The 18686-nt window shown below is 61.3% G+C and overlaps 1 protein-coding gene across 3 annotated transcripts; it reads right to left on the bottom strand.

Annotated features, from left to right (window-relative positions):
* Window positions 1-905: 905 nt before the first annotated feature.
* Window positions 906-15203, bottom strand: GIT1 (GIT ArfGAP 1). 3 transcript variants are annotated; one of them, XM_079905149.1, is made up of 22 exons: window positions 14905-15203; window positions 12769-12909; window positions 9250-9383; window positions 8672-8784; window positions 8445-8550; window positions 7720-7937; window positions 7540-7634; window positions 7161-7203; window positions 5245-5271; window positions 5007-5055; window positions 4465-4537; window positions 3794-3891; window positions 3262-3373; window positions 3000-3133; window positions 2740-2892; window positions 2398-2628; window positions 2254-2307; window positions 1975-2061; window positions 1782-1855; window positions 1492-1674; window positions 1298-1361; window positions 906-1121 (listed from the first exon to the last, which is right to left on the bottom strand). In XM_079905149.1, exons 2-22 carry the CDS (start codon window positions 12806-12808, stop codon window positions 909-911), a joined length of 2301 nt encoding a protein of 766 aa, XP_079761275.1. In that variant the 5' UTR covers window positions 12809-12909; window positions 14905-15203; the 3' UTR covers window positions 906-908. The 3 variants fall into 3 exon arrangements, with proteins under 3 accessions (XP_079761275.1, XP_079761274.1, XP_079761276.1); XM_079905148.1 differs by lacking the exon at window positions 12769-12909; XM_079905150.1 differs by lacking the exons at window positions 5245-5271; window positions 12769-12909.
* Window positions 15204-18686: the final 3483 nt, after the last annotated feature.

Raw genomic sequence — 18686 nt, 5'->3', positions numbered from 1 at the left:
CCAGCACAGTCCCCCTCCACAAGGGAGGGGAAGAGAGATGGAGCCAAGTGGTTTTCCTTTTACGTTCATAGTGAAAGGGTATGAGTGGGGGGAACAATGAGGGGAGGCAGAGGGCAGGACCCCAGCTGGTTACCCGGCAGTCCCTGGCCCCAGGATGGGGGGGGAGGGGCCAACGCCCAACACGGGTCCCGCTGCTCTGGTCCCCTCCCCCCCCTCACAAAACTCCAGTCGGGCCAGGCCTCCGGAACGGCACTGCCGCCCCGCACACTCACACGCAGGCACGCAGGGACACTCAGTTACCACAACGTTAAAATTAAGGGGTGGGAGAGAGGAGAGAGAGAAAAAAGACTTTTCCAGTGTTTGTTTGCTGCTGGGGACCCCAGGAGCACAGGTTGGGGCCTGTGCCCTAGGCTGGGGCCGTTTGGCATTGAAGGAGAGCAGCAGGGGGCTGGTGGCTACAGGGTGGGGACATCCACAGGTATTATGTACAAGGGGGGATGCCCCCGCTCAGCCCCCAATAGGGCTGGACTGGCTCATGGGGGTGGGGTGCATGTAAGGGAACCACCCCATTTGGAGTGTCCCCACCCGACCCTTTGCTGAGGGTGCCCTAGAGGGCAAGGGGCTGGGAGTGACGCCTTGTAGGCCCCGGCACACTAGAGGGGGAGGGGATGCTATGTACAGGGAGAGGTGCATGGAATGTAGGGGACAGAAGCTCCTGCCACCTCACCTCCCCATCCTTGGGGGCTTGAGGGGGACGGGCACCAGGGCACCTGGCTGCCAGGTCAGAGTGGCAGCACTAAGGGCACTTGTGCCAGCGGCTCTGTTGGGGTGGGGAGTAGTGTCTGGAGTGGCCCAGCTCCCATGGCCAGTGAGGTCCCAGGGTGCGGGTGAGGGTGCAGGGAGAGTGGTCACTGCTTCTTCTCTCGGGTGGTGATGGTGACCAGCTGCTTGGCAGCCTTGGCGATGTCGTAGGCGCACTGGATCACCTGCTGAGTCAGCAGCTGGAAGTCCACAGGGGCGCCGGGCTCCGGGGGCACCGTCTTCCGGCACTCGCTCTGCAGCCGGTAGGCGCTGGCGTTGAGCAGCCGCAGGGAGCTGCGCACTGGCTCCAGGGCTGGCCTCTGGAGGGAGGGCAGAGGGAGTCGGGCCTTGGATTTCAAACCACGAGCCATGATATGGCCCAGTGTGTCCATGGCTCCACTCAGGTAGTTGTCAGATCCTCTACACCTGCCCCGCCCTGAGGCCCTGCCCCACCTGAGGTGCCGCCCAGTCCTGCTCCCCTCTCTGGCCCCTGTACCTTTGGGAAGAGAGAGGCCATCTCAGTCACAGCCAAGTGGATCTTTTCTGAGCACGGCACAAAGCTATGGGGGGAGGGGAGGGTAAATTAGGAGGGCTCTCAGGGAAGGTTCCCAGGGACAGTGGAACACTGGTCCCTCTCTTACCCTCTGCAACACCCCAGAAGTCCATACGAGCCTCCGCCCACCTCCATACCTGTCATGCTTGAATTCCTGGGCAGCCCGCAGTAATTCCTGAATGTTCTTGGTGACCTGCTCCGTCTTCAGGATGACATCCTCTGTGCTGGGAAGCCCAGGGTCGAGGTCTCCATCCAGGCTTTCCAACTCCGGGTGGAAGTCCTCTTCCTTGCCCAGCTCTAGAAACCTCTTCCCTTCCAGGCTGGGGTTAGAGAGGAGAGAGGGAGGCATTCCAGCCATCAGGCCGCTTGCCTACACCCTCACAGACGCTCAGGGGCCACTCACCCCCCCCTCCCCCGGGTGCCTCACCCCAGCAGCGGGTCCCCACTTTGCGTGTTCTCATAGTCACTGTCCGCTCCGCTACCATGGCGGGAAAGCTTGCTCTGGAGGGGTACAGGGAAGGGGTGGCAGGTAAGGTGCACGTTCACAGACCCCCCGCCCATCACCTCCCAAGCACACATCTCACTCAGCCCATCTCTCTGGCCCTGGGGATGCACATTACCGAGTGGCGGCTTCCTTCCTGGGAGCACGACAGCAGTGGGGAGGAGGGAGTGAAGGGCACAGCTGAGGCCGACACCCCCTTCCGGACCTGAAACCCAGGCAGGGCTGGAGTCAGTCTCCTCCTCCCCCCCCCCACCCACCTTGCGGCTTCCCTGCAGTGAGGCTGGGACCATGTGTGTCTAGTCATCCCTGTGCCCAGCGTCCAGCATAGAGCCTGGCACCTGCTGGGGCTCACAACCTATTTGTGGGAACGGACCCACCTCCCTCAGGCCCTGCTTACCCGGTAAAGGCCAGCAGGGACGTGCACTGAATAGATGGCGTCATCCTCCAGCTCCTGGGGGTGGCACAGTGGGCGTCATGGAGGGCCCTGCAGTGGTCCCAGCCCCGTCTCCACCCCCCACCCCGAGGCCCGTAGGCAGCTCACGGTGCTGTGGAAAGGCTGGAGCCGGGTGGTGAGTTCATCCCCAGGCGGGCCTCCAAAGGGCTTCAGGGCAGAGCCCGGTTCATACATGGAGAAGGCCTGGCGGTCTCTGCGGTGGGTGCTCCCGCCAGGCCCCATGGGCGCGTGCTCCGCTCGTTCGCTGGGGAGTGGGGCTGTGGGCACTGGCCCTGGCGGCTGCCGGATCTGCAAGTTCTCGGCCTGCAGCTTGTGGATCTGAGAGTGAGAGTGGTGTCAAGACACTCCGGATGGTCCAGGCAGCTCCACCACCTCCAGGAGGGGGTAACTCCTCCCCGCACTGGGGCCCTGGGAGGCCCCCATCCTCACCTCCCGCTGCAGCCTCCGGAGCTCATCACTCAAGCTGCTGTTGACTTTCATGAGCTGCTGCACCTTTGCCTCGGAGGCAGCCAGGGCCTTCTTGAGCTCCAGGTACTCCTGCAGCGTCACGGCCCCGTCCGACAGGTCTGAGGAGTCCATGCTCTGCAGAAGGAGATGTGAGCCAGTCAGTCCCCTTGTCCCCGAGGCCCGAGCTACGAGAGGATGGAGCAGGGCCTTGGTGGAGGCGTGGGGAGGGGCAGCGCTCAGACCCGAGCACGGTTGTTCCGAGTGGCACCGGCGCTGCGCAGGGGCTCCTGGTCTGTGTCCTCGTCCGAGGCCACGCTGTCGTAGTCGTGCTGGTCGTCCAGGTCACTCTGGCTCCGCACAGACAGCTCGAGGTTGTCTGAGGGTACAGGCCTGTCACTCAGGGCTCACACGGCCCATCTACCATGCCACCCCCAGAAGGGAGCCATGAGAGAGAATATCCTGGAACAGTGCCCACCACCGCGCCCCCATCCACGCCCTTCCCACCTGTGGGGCTGCTCAGGCTCTTGCCCTGCTGTCTCCGCTTGGCCTCACTGAGAATGTCGATGATCAAGGTGGCAAACTCTCGGGCATTAAAGCGGGCCAACTTCTGTCGCCCCTGAGAGGCAAAAAGGGCCAGGCCGGTGTGAGAAAGCCCTTAGGGCTGACACACAGAGATGGGGACAAAGCAGCCAGGCCGTCCCACAGTTGACTTAACCACAGCTAAAACGTGCCAGACCAGCTCGCCGGGCCAGGGCAGGGGGTGGGGAATGACACAGATTCGGGGTGCCTAGGGGAGCTCTCAGGAAGAGGCTGGAACACCTCCCCAGGGGGCTGCTCACCAAATGCTCCAAAGAACAGCCTCCTCCCCATCCCCAAATCCCAGAGCCAGCGGGGCCAGGGAGAGGCCGCAGCCAGGAGTGGGGAAGACTCAGCCCAGACAGCAGCCTGCCAGGAAGGGCAGGACCCATAGAGCTGGTGACCCCAGGAGGGGAGATCATCGCCCCAGCCCCCCCCGCCCCCGGTCCAGCCCACTCACCTGATTCCGCGTGGCTGAGTATTCAGGGTTAACGGGCAGGAAGGGTACGGCACTGCGCTCCGTCACCAGGGTGCTGTGGTTTTGGGTTGCCAGCCACACTGGGGGGGAGGGGCAGGGAGCGGATGGTCCGCGGTGGCCAGGCCCACGGGGTGGAGGTGGGAAAGCGAGGAGCACAGCCTTCCGAGCTCCTCCCCATGCCCACCGAGTGTTGGTGTTCAAGAAAGGGGTGGTCTCCGGACAGGGGAAGTAAGGCTGGGTCAGGGAGAGGCCGGTTGGGGACTGACAAACAGAACAAGGCGACTCCCTCCCGCCAGCCCCTGCCAACCGGGAGTTTGGGCTGGAATCTGGCTGTGGCCAGGAAGAAGGGATGTAGGGGGCGGAGTGGGACTGGGGAGAGAGCCAAAGTGGGAGGCAGCCAGAGCAGAGGAGCCCCAGTCCAGGGCGCTGGGGGGAGGAGCAGGCTGGCCGCGTCCAGCTCAGCATGCTCTGCCTGCTGGGCTGGGCTCACAGCTGGCCGGGGCTTACGTGCAGGCCTGCCGGGCAGACCAGCCCCCGGTACCTCTTCCTAGTCCCAGTAAAAGGACCTCAAGGCCACACCAGGTCCCAGCCCCTCCCCAGCAGGCAGGCGCGCTGTCCCCTCTGCCCAAGACTTCGATCCCCTCCCGGCTCACCAGCGTCATTTTCTCTTCGATCCACCTCGTCATACACGTCCATGGCAAGTTCCTCAAAAAGCCGGTTGCTGAGCTGGAGGCGGAGACGGGGACCCAGGCTTTGTCAGATCAACTGGCCCCCCAGTGCCAAGCAAGCCAGCTCACCAGGATCTTAGAAGATGTCGAAAACGATTTGTGTGTCCCTTGTGCCGCCCAGCCCTCCCCCCAGTCTCAGAACTGGCAACTGGGGTAGGGGTCTGCCTGCCAAGCTCCGAGGTGGGAGAGGCAGAGGGAGACCAAAGCAGACTGGTTAGTGCCCAGGTAGCTAGAGATGCGCCTCGTGCCCTGGGAGCCTTAGGAGGGCAGAGCCAGGGTCAAAGGCGAGGGGTGCGGAGGTGGAGGACAGGCGACTGAGGAGACTAGAGTGAGGGGCAGGTCCAAGACTTAGAAGAGGGCACCAGGTCAGAGAAAGGGGGAGCCGTCGCAGGGACAGCCGTCGCAGGGACGGGGGCGGGTCAGAGATGGAGGGCAGCTCCAAGCCTTAGGGGCCCGAGGAGACTCACCGCCTGCAGCTTCTTCTTGGCAGCTTTGGCCAACTCGGACAGGTCTAGGCTGTGGACGAAGGAGGGAGACGGGATGGGGAAGAGGGGAGGGGCCAGATGTGAGCGGTGGCCAGGCCCCTGCCAGTGACCTCCCAAACATGCAGGGATCCCAGGGAGACGACACCCCAGGTGCTGCACACCAAACGCCTCCCTGCCCCACCAAACCTCCAGAGCCTGTCCCCGAGCAGGCACCATATACCTCTGAGACATGCACTTTTGCCGAGATCTAAGTCCAGAGGAAGGCAGCAGAGGGAAGAACAGGACAGAGGCAGCAATTACCCAGGAGCAGGGCAGCAAACGCCTTCCCACGTCAAGCTCAGACCCGTCGCCGTGCACACGCCAGACCCAGAGTGTACCAAGCCCAACTCGTCTTCCCCCCAGCCCCTCCTCGGCCGGCTCGCTCTTCCTCTCAGTGACCCACCGCACCAGCGGCAGCTCCTGGGGGTCACCTGCAACCTCCCTCAGCCTCAAGCCCTAGCCAGGCTTTCCCCAGGTTCTGCCATTCCATCCTCCTGCCTGGTCTTTTGCAACATTTCTTCACCCATCTTCCCGCTTCCAGTCTTGCCCCTGCACCCCTTTATTCACCCAGAAGCCAAGGTATTTTTGACACATCTGGCTGCGCTGCCCCTCGCCTTAAGAACTTTTCAATAGTAACAGGTTATGTATGGCACACTTCAACAAAAAGCTCACTTAAAAATATGCTAGGGAATTCCCTGGCGGTCCAGTGGTTAGGACTCGGTGCTTTCACTGCCGGGGGCCCAGGTTGGGGAACTAAGATCCCGCAAGCCACGCGGTGCGGCCAAAAAAATAAACGAAATAAAAACGCTAAATGCTTTGCAGGCACTATCTTATTTAATCCTCTCAGAAGCCCAGAAAGAAAGTCACCCTTATTTCCAGGAGCAGTAACTAAGGCTCAGAGAGATTAAGGAGCCTGCCTGAAGCCACACAGCCAGTAAGCGGCAGAGCAGACTCCACACGACCGTGTTGGAACCTCTCTGCTCTTGGGGTGGTCTCAGCTCTTGTCGGGGCTCAGGACCGGCCACTCTCTTGCCCCGTCTCTCTTCCAGTCTTGCTCCTGGGATTCCCTGCCTCTCACATGCTTCAGCTACACAGTCTGCCTGTAGTTCCTGGCACAGCATTTCTGACGTCTATGCCTTTGCCTCTTTTGCTGCATTCCCCACAATGGACTACAACTGACTAGGGTGCCTCTCCTTTTGGCTGTGATCTCCTTAAGGGTAGGGATCACGCCTGAGTTACCTCTGGGTCCAGCGGCAAGAACAGCTGGCACTGGGAAGGTGGTCGGTTAACATTTCATTGAGAACACGTTTACAACACACACGCAAGCAGGCAGACACATCAGGCAAAATCAGACCAGAAAAGTAGCGGGGTGTCTTGGGGTCTCAGCAGAGAGAAGATCTGGGCGTTCAGGGATCCGAGGTGCCCAGGTCTGACCATCCCCATCTGGCCACACTGGCTTCTGGAGAGGGAGGGAGCCTCCTCTCCAGATCCAGGCCAGCAGGCACAGCTTGGCCATCGCGGGCAGCCACCAGGTGGCGCTAGCATCCATCTTGTGAGCTGGGTGAGCATCCCCCCACCCCACCCCCCACCCCCACCCCGAGCCTGAGCTCCCGGGGCCTCTTGGATAAGAGGCAGAAACACCTCTACTGGCCTTGGGCCCGCAGCCCCTGCCCAATTTTGGCCTGGCAGAATCCCAAAGTTAGTCAAACTCCCAGGGCCCACCACCTTTTCACTGAAGAGCAAAAATTTGTCTAAAGATTTTACAGTTGGGGTCAGTGCCACTGGGAACAGAACTCAGTGATCCGCTGCTCCTAGGGGGTCTGTTTCTGGTACTCAAACCCCATGTGCTTGACAGCCACGGGGGTTAGGCTGTGCTGGCCGTGTGCTGAGTCAACATCTCTTACCTGCCTTGGGGCCCAGCATTAGGGAGTGAGGACTGGACTGCGATATGCTTGTGCCTCCAGCCCCGAAGGGGAATGGGGGTGGGGGTCCCAGGCCCCTAAAGCTGAAGAGTTGGGGGGTGGGGGCGGCTCTGGGGGTCTGGCACCCACAGGGCATCCAGCCGCCTCTGGGAAGGGGTGTCAGGTGGGCACTCACCTGTCTGCCATCTGTGGGATGATGTAATGCCCATTCCTGTGATCTGAATAAAAATAAAAATGCCAAGTCACTGGTGCTGGGTGGCCTTAGCAGCTGGGAGCCCACCTCACTGCCACGAGCAGGGCTTGGCACCCAGAAGCGACAGGGGAAGCGAGGAGGGCAGGCCACCCCCAAGAGCCCTGGGAACTGGCTGGAAGTTATGCCCACCCCCACTCCCTACCCCAACACGCTGCAGCCCAGAGCCTGCAGCAATTTCACAGGAGCCAGTTGCCTAGCAACGCTGTTCCCCAGCCGGCTTTGTCACCATGGCACCTGCTGCTGGGGTGTGTCTGGGTCCCACCTGCCTGGCCCAGCCGAGCCTGCCCCACACACTGCTCACCCGGCTTGCGTCCACAGAGGTAGAAGGCCAACCGGTCAGTGAGCTCATACTGGCACTCGACTAGCCTTTCCGCCAGCTCATGGTGCCCCGCCTGCCTGTGGGGAGGGGGCATGGCTCAGCCCTACAGCCGCAGCCCGCTCCCCACACCCACCTGAGCCTCACCCTTCAGCGGACCCTCACCTGGCATAGTCAATGGGTGTGCGGCCGTTAACATCAGGGGAGCCAGGGTCAGCCCCGTACACTACGAGAAGCTCGGCCTGCAGCGTCTGCCCTGCCTTGGCAGCCACATGCAGCGGTGTGGTGCCCTTCTCTGGGTGGAAGAAGTTGGCCTGGGCACCCAGGGACAGCAGGCGCAGACACGTCTCCAGGTTTCCCGTCCGCACGCTCGAGTGGAGTTGCTGTGAGGAGCAGAGTGTGCCACAAACGGGTGTGGGGGGGGCCCCTCCCACCTCCAGCGGCCCCTGGTCCAGGCCCGCCTGGGACTCCTACCAGCTCCAAGGGGCCCAGCTGAAGTTAGGTTGTCGAGGAGACAGAGGGCTTCCCACTAGGAGTTCATGCCAATTAATCACAGCTGCAGTCGGTCACCACCTACCACAGCTGTTAACTCTGTGGTAGATGCTATTTCTTTCCCATTTTACAGAGAAGGAAACCGAGGCTCTGGGAGGCTCAGAAACTGCCCAGAGTTTTCTGCCTTTCGGGCGGCAGCTGAAGAATTTTAGCTTCGTGTGTCCACTTGGGAGCGGAGGGGCCTTATTCACACGCGGCCTGACCACGCAATCTCGTCCCTCCACCGTGCCCACCATGCTTGCCTGACCTGGCTGCCTTGGGGGCCTAGGGCTCAGTGGTGATGGCACTGTGGGTGAGGAGAGGAGAGGCCCAGCCCTCCGCTGTGGGGCCCCGCAAACCTTGCTGAGGTCCTTGGCGGTGACTCCGTCGTCGTCCCGGCAGGGCAGCTTGTGCACAAAAGCCAGCATCTGGTACTTGGCTCTGATGAACTCTGACTTGATGGGGCTGCATGGAGCACGCAGGAGGAAATGGGGAGCAGAGCGGGAGAGGCCAGTTGCCCAGCGACCTCCCAGGCTCCTGCCCCTGAGCGCACAACCTCAGCCACCACCCCTCGAGCCCGACTCACTGGACTTTGTCTTGGGGGTTGGCTTTGCGCCGGCCGCTCTGCACCTGCGCGGGGTCCAGCAGGGAATGCTCCCAGATGGAGTTGGCCCCGTTGCTGGCGAGTGTGTGCACCATCTGTAGGGAAGAGGTGCCAGAGTGAGAATGCCCACTGCGCGCTGGGGAACACCTCCGAGCACCAGGCTGGACACAGTACTAAAAGGCCTACTGTGTGCCTGGCACCGCTGCACCCCTACCCAGTCAGGCCATCCCAGCCAAGGATGCGGGTCCTGCTTAGCACTTCGGGTGACATGGTGGGCACACCAAGGCTCTGAGACGTTAAACTCAACACCACATGGCCGAGCTACTAGGTGGCAGAGCTGGGGTGAGAGCCCAGGTCTGTGTGACTCCGGTCCTGGAAGCCTCCTCTCCGTGTGGGCCGGCGCCCGGGTGGAGAGGGTCAGGATTGGGTTCTGCCCTGGGTGGGTGCTGCCCCCGGAAGCTGCGGGATCCAGACAGCTGTGTATGTGGGTGCGGGGGGGAAACGTGCCAGCGCTCAGCACACGCTACGGGGAAGGAAGCACGGCCCAGCACAGCCCGTACCTGCAGCAGAGTGGGGGGCCAGGCGCTGTGGCGAAGGTGCTTGACGATGGAGATGTGGCGTCCCAGGCTCCGGTGCACACTGCAGCACTCGTCACACACCAGCACACCCCTGCTGATGGAGGCCCAGCCGGGGTCTGCCGGGGTGGGGGGAAGGGTCAGCCACAGCCAGACACGGGCGAGGCCTCCTGAACACCGCCCTGGGCCCGCACGACGCTTAGAACTCCACGTACATTTGCTCACTCAGTCCCCCAAGGCTCTGGGAGCTGGACCAGCGATGAGGACGCTGAGCTCTGGAGGTGGGAGGGACTCCCATCAGAGCCAAGCCCTTTCCTACAGGTCTTTGCCCCTCTGGGGAGGTGTGGTCCCCAGGGCCTACTCAGCGGGCAAAGCTTCCTGTCCTGCAGCCACTGCGACCAGTTCCACAGCCTTTCCCCAGGGAACAAGGCTGCCACCCTAGCCCTGCCCCAGGGAGGCAGAAGTCCCCAAGGACTGCACGCCACACATCTCTAGGCACTCCTGTGTCCGGATCAGTGCCACATTTCTCCTACACTCAGGCTTCTTTTAGAACCACTAGCTCACCTGCCTGACCCATCACAACCCTCTGAGGGCTCCCGCCTCTGTCCTCATCCTGGCAGGTAAGAGCCCCTTTCATGACCGAGTCTCCTGACACCACCAGTGATGGGGTGAGCTGGAGCCCCTCTTAAGGGGGATGGAGAGAGCAAAGGAACTAACACTGACTGAGTACCCACTGTGTACCAGTTGGGTGCCGTAAGTACGGTACCTCTAATGACTGTCAGGCAAGGTGGGAAATGCTACCCCTGCTTTACCAATGAGGAAGCAGTGTCTCAGAGAGGTAAGGGTGCTTATTCAAAGCCACACAGCTAAGCTAATGAGTGGGATTGCTGGGATGTGAACCCAGGCATTTAGGCGCTGGAGACCATGCCATGTCCACACCAGCTGCTGTTGCAGCCCCAAGTGGGCGAGGGCCATGGGAGCCACTCTCCACTCCTTGGGGAGAAGTGAACTTTAGAAGCAAGAAGGGGGACCAGAGCAGGATGGGAACTCCTGGGGTCCTTCTCCAGGGCAGGGGAGATGCCACCCATCCCAGGCCCCTTGGGAGAGGGGGAGGAGACAGCTGCATACAGCTCAGGCTGCAGAAAGGTCACGGGGGAGAAAGCAGCCATTGTGTGCCACTGGAGAGTGGGGGCAGGGAGCCTCTCTCGCAGGACACTGTGCTCTGCCCAGGCCCCCGGCCTGTCTCACGAAGCCCCGTCCTGGCGGGGGGTGAGGGGGTGGGGACTGGCTCTCTGCCTCGCCCCTAGTGCTCATGTTGTCCAGAGCGGCCCCCACCAGGGGAGGGGACAGGCTTGGGGTAATGAGAGCCTCTCTAACCAGAAGGCAATTCTCATACCCTTCCCTGCAAGGACTTCTACCAGTGTTCGCCAGAGAACTGTGAGGAAACTGAGTCAGGATACAGCCTGAGCTCTGCCGTGGTGAGTGTCCCCTCCATGGCATGGAAACAGGTGAAAGGAGGAGGGCTCAGTTCTTTGGGTCTGGACTTCTTTAGGGATCCCCCCAACACAGGGCAGAGGGATGCAGGAGGTACCGGCCATACACCTTCCTCGGAGGCTGAGGGGCCCACGAGGAAAGGACCCGCCATCTGTGCCAAGAGGGGGAGCCCTAGAGCAAACTTTAGTGTTGGCTTTACCCAAACGGTGAGGCCCCCCCAGGCATGTAAAGCTCCTTTCCCCCCCACCCCCAAACACCACTGGGTCAGGGGTCTGCCTGCCAGCCCCCTCCGCCAGCCCAGGCAGGAAGCTGGAAATGACGCAGCCTGAATTCCTCTTGTTGAAATGGTGGGGTTTCCTGTCAGGAGGGAGCCGCCCAGGCCAGGATCATAAATGGGCAGCTCTAAGGCCTCCACCCCAAGCCCGTGGCCCTACCGGAGAAGCCAGACCTGGGAAGGGCGGCCAGATATCCAGGGCCAGACCAGACATGGTGAGCCCCTGAATGAGGCAGTGACCAGGATCTGGGGAAAGGGGTCCAAGGCTCTGCTCGGCACGCCCCCAGCCTGGGGGAGGGGTTCTCCCTCTCTTCCACGGTGACCTGAAATAGGAAGGGTGGGCAGGGGACACTGTCCTGGTCTGGGGCACACTGGTGCCAGCTCAGTTCTGGATGACACAGATGGGTCACCTTACTACCTACTCCCTATGTCCAAGGGGCCTGGGCCTACCCAAGCAGGAGCCCCCAAGGCCCACCTAGGCCAGTTCCTAAGCCAAAGGGCCAGGAAGGGTTTCTGAGAGTCAAATGGCTATTGTAATTTAAGGTTAAGGGACTCTTGCCCCCAAATAGGCTTCCAGGACCAAACTCAGGGCAGAAGGGTAGGGGGCAGAAGGATTAGGGGATGTGGTCTCCTCCTCAGTACCCTGCCAACCTTCCCCCTGGGCTTCTGCCTCAGTCGTGGGGTGGGGGGGCGTCTGGTACGTGTGAGCAAGTGGCAGGAGGGGTCCTGGGATAATGTTCACCAGCACCAACCCCATGGAGGCCTCTATTAAGGTGAATACATGTCACCACCCAAAGCCACTGGTGACCTCCAGGGCCCGGAGCCAGCCTCTTCTTATCTAGGGACCAGATCCTCACTAGACAAGAAGGAGAAGCCCACCATCTTGAAAGCAGGCAAGAGTAATCCATGGGGATAGAGGTCAGAATGGCGGTTGCCTCTGGGGGGCGTTGACACAAGAAAGCCCTATAAGGTGATAGGAATGCTCTACCTCTTGATCGGAGCTGTGGTTACACAAGTATATACACAGGTAAAAACTTATCAGGCTGAACAATAAGATAAAGGCACTTTGCTGTACATAAGTTATACCTCAGTAAAAGAGGAAGCCCATCGCTCACCCCACCCCATAATCTACATTATGAAGACAAATGAGCCTGCAGGTTCCCAAATGTCCCTAGCTGGTGGCCAGCCTTGCTCACTCCAGGTGCCTGCAGGATGGGCATCTTGAAGTCTTCACGCCTGTGCCTGGGGCTGCCAAAGTGGGAAGGCTGCCTGAAGGCCTGTGGTGTGAGGCGCAGGCCCCTGACAGAGAAGCCAGGACTGTGCGGCAGGGTGAGTGGAGGGGCAGGAAAACATTCTCCAGGGTTCCCCGACCCCTGGCCCTCTCCTGGATTCCCAAGGCAGGCAGGGACACAGACGGTGCCTAATGAGGTGGCACCAGCTGCCAGAGCAGCCAGGCTATGCCCAGCCGTCTCACAGCATACTCACACTTGTCCCGTGTGCCCAGGCCTGTGAGCAGAGGGAGGACAGGGCCCTTCTGGGTCAGGCTGCATCTTACCTTTCACCTCCATGACCCTGCAAATTAACCAACCACAAAAAGGCCACGACCCCATTCCTAGGGCTGGGACTGCAGGGCTCCTATCACAATGAGAAGCCTACGACTTTGGGTAGGAAGCATACACCAAGGAGGTGGCTCTGGGCCTGGGCTCCAAACTGCTGGTTTCCCTCAAGCCTCTTACCTGGGCTGCTACAGGTCCCAAACTGAAAATGCCACGCCATGCATCATAGGGTCGGGGTGTGGGGTAGCCCCCAAGAGTCAGCTGGGGTCCTGAGAAGCATCCAGACACTTGAAGAATGCCTGCGATGTGCCAGACACCATGCTAGGTGCCGGGGTGGGGGGATGAGCAAGACTTCATCAGCACCCTGCACGCCCCACCATCCTGACCTCACCACCTGCCTCTTCCTGATCTGTATTCTGGATCAGGGGAAAAGGAGATTCCAGGGGGACACAAATGGCTCTGTGGGATGAGGACTGGGGGTGGGAGCTGGGCACCCCAACACAACAGATACACACCACTCCTGCCCATGCCCACTGGACATCCAGAGGCTTCCAGCCAAACAGTCAAATGCAGCAGAGAAAGGACAACTGCCTTGCTAATGCTGCCCAGTGTCCCCCTGGCCCAGAATCAGGACCACAGACTTGGAGGTGGAACAGTCCTCAAAAACCATTTCTACTCCAACTTCTTTGCCTCAGAGTTGAGGAAACTGAGACCCAGAGTGAGGAAAGTCTTGCCATGAGTCACAGAGTAATCTGGAAACAAAGACAACACCAAAATCCAGGCTTCCCTGATAAAGTGTTTACTAAGCAACCCCCTCCCAGTCCTACCTGCCCTCCCCCACTGCTACGTCTGCCCAGCAGAGGTGCAGAACAGCCTCGGACAGACAGACAGAAGGCAAGCTCTCCTCCCAGCCCGTCCATCCCCAGACCTGCCTGCAGCTGGGGTAAGGAGAGAGTTTCTAACTAATCAGGGGTAGGGACACCCCTTCTCTCCTCCCCTCGCCCCCCCCCCCCAGATAGTTTCTTCAAGGCCCTCTAGACTATGACATGCCTCAGGGTCAAAACCACCCAGATCACCGTGCCTCTGCCAGGCACCCACAGTTCCCTGTTGGGGTCCTGGTCCTGTCCAAAGGGTGGCTGCAAGTTACGAGCCCACAAAACAGCACCCCACACTCTCACACTTATTTTGTGCCCAGAGGTTCACAGACAACCCCACCCTCCCCCAAGCCTGCCCAGAGGTCTCCCAGGGAGATGGCGCCTTTTCTAAAAAGGAGCCGGTCAAGGGCCAGGGCTTTCCTTTCCCCAGGCCAGCTGCTGAGCCCCATCACTGGCAGTGTCCTCCCACATCAGAATGGAGCAGCCTCTCTGGGTCACTGATCCTCACTTCCTCAGTAGGTCGGGGGGGGGGGGTGGTTTACATCAGCCTGGACCTGACTCTGCTGGGAAGGAGAAGGGAAACACCATGGTAAATATAGCCAAGAAGCAGGCCAGGAAGCCAGGTGGATCCCAGGAATCTAGGCACCCCTCGGCACTGCTCCCTACCCATTTCTGGCCAGACTGGGCTAGGGGATGGGGAGGGGTCTGTGCCCAGGCTGGGGTAACGCCAAACCCACCTTCCAAGTAGGCCTTACTGGAACCCAGTAAAAGCTGTCTCGTTGCTCCCAATCACCAGGCCTGGGGACGCCTCGGGGGAAGATGCCCAGGCTCGTGGTGGCCCTGAACACCAGGCCCTGCGAGGAGCCTTGGAACCCGGGGCAGGGAGTCCTAGGAGTAGCCACCCCGTCATCTGCTCCCGAGGAAACAGTATCCAGGCCCCCCTGGCCCATCTGCCCAGCTCTCTGCCCCTTGCCCTCCGCCACCCCAGCGGGCGCGCAGACCATGCGAGCAGCAGGTGCAAGACGCGGGGGTGGCACTGAGATGACACAAAACCACACTCGCCCCCACCTCCTAAACCCGGCCGGCCTCTGCCACAGCCCTCCTGCCACCCCAGGCTGGCGCTTCCGTTTGGATACCGAGATGGAAGGGGGGGCAGCCAGCTGCCCTCCTCCCTCATACTGAGGGGTGGGAGGCGGCGCCGGTAATGTCCTTCCTCGCCGGTCCACGGACGCGAGGAAACAGCGGCCCCCCAGGCCTCCCTCCCGCCAAGGACGCGGCTCCGCAGTGGCCCGGGCGGGGGCCGAGACCGGAGGCCGGAGGCCGCAGCCCCCGGCCCGGCCCCGCCCCGCCCTCCGGCCCCGCAAAGCGCTCCCGCCAGGCCCCGGCGCCCGCCCGGCGGTGCCTCGGTGAGCGGTCCCGCCCCCGGCCCGGCCCCGCTTACCCGGGGCACTGCAGTCCGCACACACCTCCGCTCGCGGCCCCTTCCGGGACATCCTCAGCGGCGACGCGGCCGCAGCCCTCTGGGCCAGCGTGGGGGGCGCGGGCGGCGGGCCCGGGCGGCGACGGCCCCTGCAGCCCGGCCCAGCTCCGGCAAGGCCTCGGCTAGGCTCCGCGAGCCCGGCCAACTGTCCGCCCCCGAGGCTGGCCCGGAACCCGCCGTGCCCGCCCGCCCGCTCGCCCTCGGGCGCCCTCCGCCCCGCACCGCCCCGCGCCGCCCCGCGCAGCCCCTCCGCCGCTCGCCGCTCTCTCTCTCTCCGCCCCCTGCGCGGCTCCCGGCCGCTCCTGCAGGAAGCGGCGCAGGCCCGTCCCACCGGGGGAGGGGCAGACTGCACACCCGCCCCGCCGCCAGGCCCTGCCTGCCGCGCCTCCAGGAGAAAGGAAGCCGAGAGCGCGGGCGGGAGGGGGCGGGGGCGCTTAAAGGGGCCACGGCCGCCGCAAGGCCAGAGCCGGCAGTGCCTCCTACGGCCCAGGCCTCGGCTCCGGCGCACCCCTGTCCCCAGACGGTGTGAGTTTGCCTCACAGCCCCATCCCCTTCATTTTCGGGGACAGTGACCCCTAGGGATCAGAGAAGAGAGTAAGGAGCTGGAGGCCCGGGCTCCCCTTCCTCATCAAGGGGCTGTGGTTCAGGGTACCCTCTGTGGTTCAGGGTACCTGTCTCTGTTTGGGGTGAGTTGTGCATCCTGGTCCCCCATGAGTCCGCCTGTGTGTCCAGGTGTATGTGTGGTCACACTCTTGCTGACTACGCACACCGCCAGCAATATGGACGCCCAGGTGCCAGAGGTCATGTATCCCCTGCCACCGGGCTAAAAAGACATTTATCCCTCCTCCATGCTTTCATCCAGAGAGGAAAGAATCTGGGCAATTTTTTTTGAAGACCTCCTGAGGAGTGACCACTGTGCCTGTGTGCAGTAATATCCACTTCGCATCGGTCTTGTATATATCAACGGTGTTTCTGAGCCACCAGGGGTGTGTGTGTCCAGGGCGTGTGCATATAACATACAGGGACCTTTTTTGTGGTGGCCTTTCTTCCTGGACTTCACACTGAGACTCATTGGAGGTGGGCGGGAGTGGACAGGGAGAGAAGGCGCAGGCCGCACGTGGGTGCACCCCTGGACTGAGCATGCTCCCCCATACACGTGTGCCCCACGTGCACCCAACCCCCATCCCTGCAGCAGCAAAAGGCCAGAGCTCTGTGAGGAGAGGGCAGGGGTGCCCAGGCCCAGGCCCAAGGGCCAGGTCAGTGGTGACACGATTAAGGGACGGTTCCCCAGATTAGGGGAGGGTTCCCCATCGGCATGTAGTCCTGCTGTGCAACAAGGGAGCAGGAGGGGAGTCCTTGGGCAGGGGTGCAGGAGTTGGTTGATTTTATCCCAGCGGTGCCAGAGCAGCAGTGACTTGTGGGTGGCAGGCTGCTTCCCTGGGGGAGACAAGTAATGTTCATGAGTCACACCACCCGAAATATATGCAAAGCTGCCTCCATCGCCTTTCGCTGCAGCCCAGATTGACAAGTTTGTTTGAGATTGCGATCCACGAGGTATATTTATAATCGCACCTTAGAAAAAAATCTTCTTGCAGGCACCCCCTCCCCCCATAGCCAGCAGCTCCTCTGGCAGGGTTTCTGCGAGCTAAGATACCTCGCGGGGGGGGGGGGGGGGGGGCGGGGGAGGGAGAACACCACCTGCCGCCCTGTGCTGCACTCCACCGAGGAGTCTGTCCATGGGCTTGGTGGCCCCATCCCTGGCGATGGGAGGAGCGGCCTGTCCGCTCTTCCTGGGCGCACAGCCCACGAGCTGTGGCCGCCCGTTCACCCCCGATCGACCCCCAGCTATGGAATTTCATTTATTAGAAGTCGAGGCGGCTGCTGGCAACCCCATTGCTTGGCTGTCTTTGTTTCTCTGCTGTGTGGGCGCGTCTCGAGCACGTGGCAGCTGGAGCGCGCAGGCCGGAGGAAAAGCGACCTGAGTTTAGAGTCCAGGGCCGCTTGGCAAAAAGAGAAACTCCGGCTGCCCAGAGGATAGCACCCCCCCCCCCCGCCCGCCCAATCCAGGCTGAGCTCCCCGCGTCCTTAAGCCCCAAGCCTTTTCAGGGGAGGAAGGATAAGTCACCCCGTTCCCCCCACCCCGCTAGCCCCATCTCCTGGTTGGCCCTGGGACTACCTGGGAGTGGCCGAAGCAGGGCTCCACTCTCCAAACTTTGTTCCCGAAGCCCCCAGCCCCGCCACAGACGAGCTTCTGGGTCTGGGGCTAGGGATAAAAGGGTTTCAGAATTTCCCTTTGGAGACTTTGCCACCTCAGGAAGCAGGACAGTTAAAGAGAGATCACAAAAAGACTCTAAAAACAATTTAATGAGGAAATGTACAGGCATTCTCCCGGCCACTCCTAGCCGTCCCTTCTCCGCTCCAGCCTCCTCCCCAACTCTGGCAGCAGCCACGACACTCTGCTGACCCCTCGTGGTGGAGGTGGGCAGCGGTCTCCGGCTGCGGGAGACGCCAGCTGGCTCCTCCCAGCCTGGAGAAAGGGGCGAGGCTGTCCACTCCTCCCTCATCCTTTCCCGCCGGGGCCTGGCACTGCAGGGTGTGGAGGAGGAAGGACCGAAGACCACACAAAGAAACCTGAGAGAGGCTCGGAGAGTTTGCAAACTTTTGCTAGCACCTCTCACAAAAATGCTTCCTGGATTGTTCTAAGTAGGGCTGGTATGGCATCCCTTATTCCTGTCTTGTTATAAGGTGGGCTCAAGAAGGCTCTGTGCCTGGTCCCGCCACCTGTCCCAGTCCGCCTGGTTGGGGGAGGGATGCGCCATTTCCAGGGCAGTCACTATCCTTAGCTCACCCGAGGAGGTAGTATTTAGTGTCACATTTTAGAGGTGAGTGGTCCGAGAAACCAGGAAATTTAAGCAATCTGCTTAAGGTCAGGCAGATAGTAAGGAGGAATTCAAACTCAGGTTCTCTCAGACACCCCAATCCCTATCCACTCCAGGTCCTACCAGCCCTTGCAATAGGCTGTCCCAGAGGGCAATTCCACTTTTATCACGGCATCTGCAGGCACCCTTCTGGAAAGACTTCTCTGCCCTAGGGTTATTCAGGAAGGAGTTAGTCTCTGGAATCAGTCACTTCCTCTCCAGAGGGGACCACATGGGGTGGAGGTGGGGAGCTGCCACCTGCTGCTGTCTCTGCCCAGCCCCACTCAGGTCCTTGCAGAGGACAGAGTATGGGGGGAGGGGTCTGTTCTCCCAGCCTTAATAGACATTCTCTTTCTAACGTCAAATGTGGAGGATGGAGTTGAATTTTGAAAGAAGGCAGGGAAGACTCCTACGCAATATTTCAGGTGCCAGATTCCTGGTTGCTCCAGTGACCCTTACTAACGCCCCGCACCTTTCTCAGGATTCCTTCCATCAGTCACTCTTTTCTTGGAATCTGGATCCTGCTCACGTTCCACTAGGACCCAAACTCAATCCTGAAGGCCACACCTTCCCGCGACCCCTAAGGCTTGAGCAAGGCCTTGTAACCCCCTCCTTCCCCAGCAAAAGGCAAGATGCCAGCGGGTGGCGGTGCGCCCCAGTCCAACTGGCGTCAGGACACTGCCTCCGTTCCGGCCAGGCCTGACTCCCTCCCCACTCTCTCAGTGAATCAGGGGGCCACTGCGGGACCTTCTCCGGTCACTCGCCACCCCCAGTTCCACGAGGCGGACTACAAGCCCCATGATGCCGCGGGGCCGAGTTATAACA

The sequence above is a fragment of the Stenella coeruleoalba genome (assembly GCF_951394435.1).
Source record: "Stenella coeruleoalba genome assembly, chromosome: 19".
NCBI classification, from domain to species: domain Eukaryota; kingdom Metazoa; phylum Chordata; class Mammalia; order Artiodactyla; family Delphinidae; genus Stenella; species Stenella coeruleoalba.
Note: the sequence above shows the minus strand (reverse complement) of the source record. Positions and strands in the feature narration are given on the sequence as shown.

Bases quoted from the DNA above. Each gene is read 5' to 3' on its own strand.
- GIT1 (XM_079905148.1), bottom strand. From the start codon at position 14,956: ATGTCCCGGAAGGGGCCGCGAGCGGAGGTGTGTGCGGACTGCAGTGCC. The intron at 5,272-7,160 runs GTGAGTGCCCAC...CTCTGGACTTAG, and splicing joins ATCCCACAGATGGCAGACAG to ATCTCGGCAAAAGTGCATGT. The intron at 1,362-1,491 runs GTATGGAGGTGG...CTCCCCCCATAG, and splicing joins CAGGAATTCAAGCATGACAG to CTTTGTGCCGTGCTCAGAAA.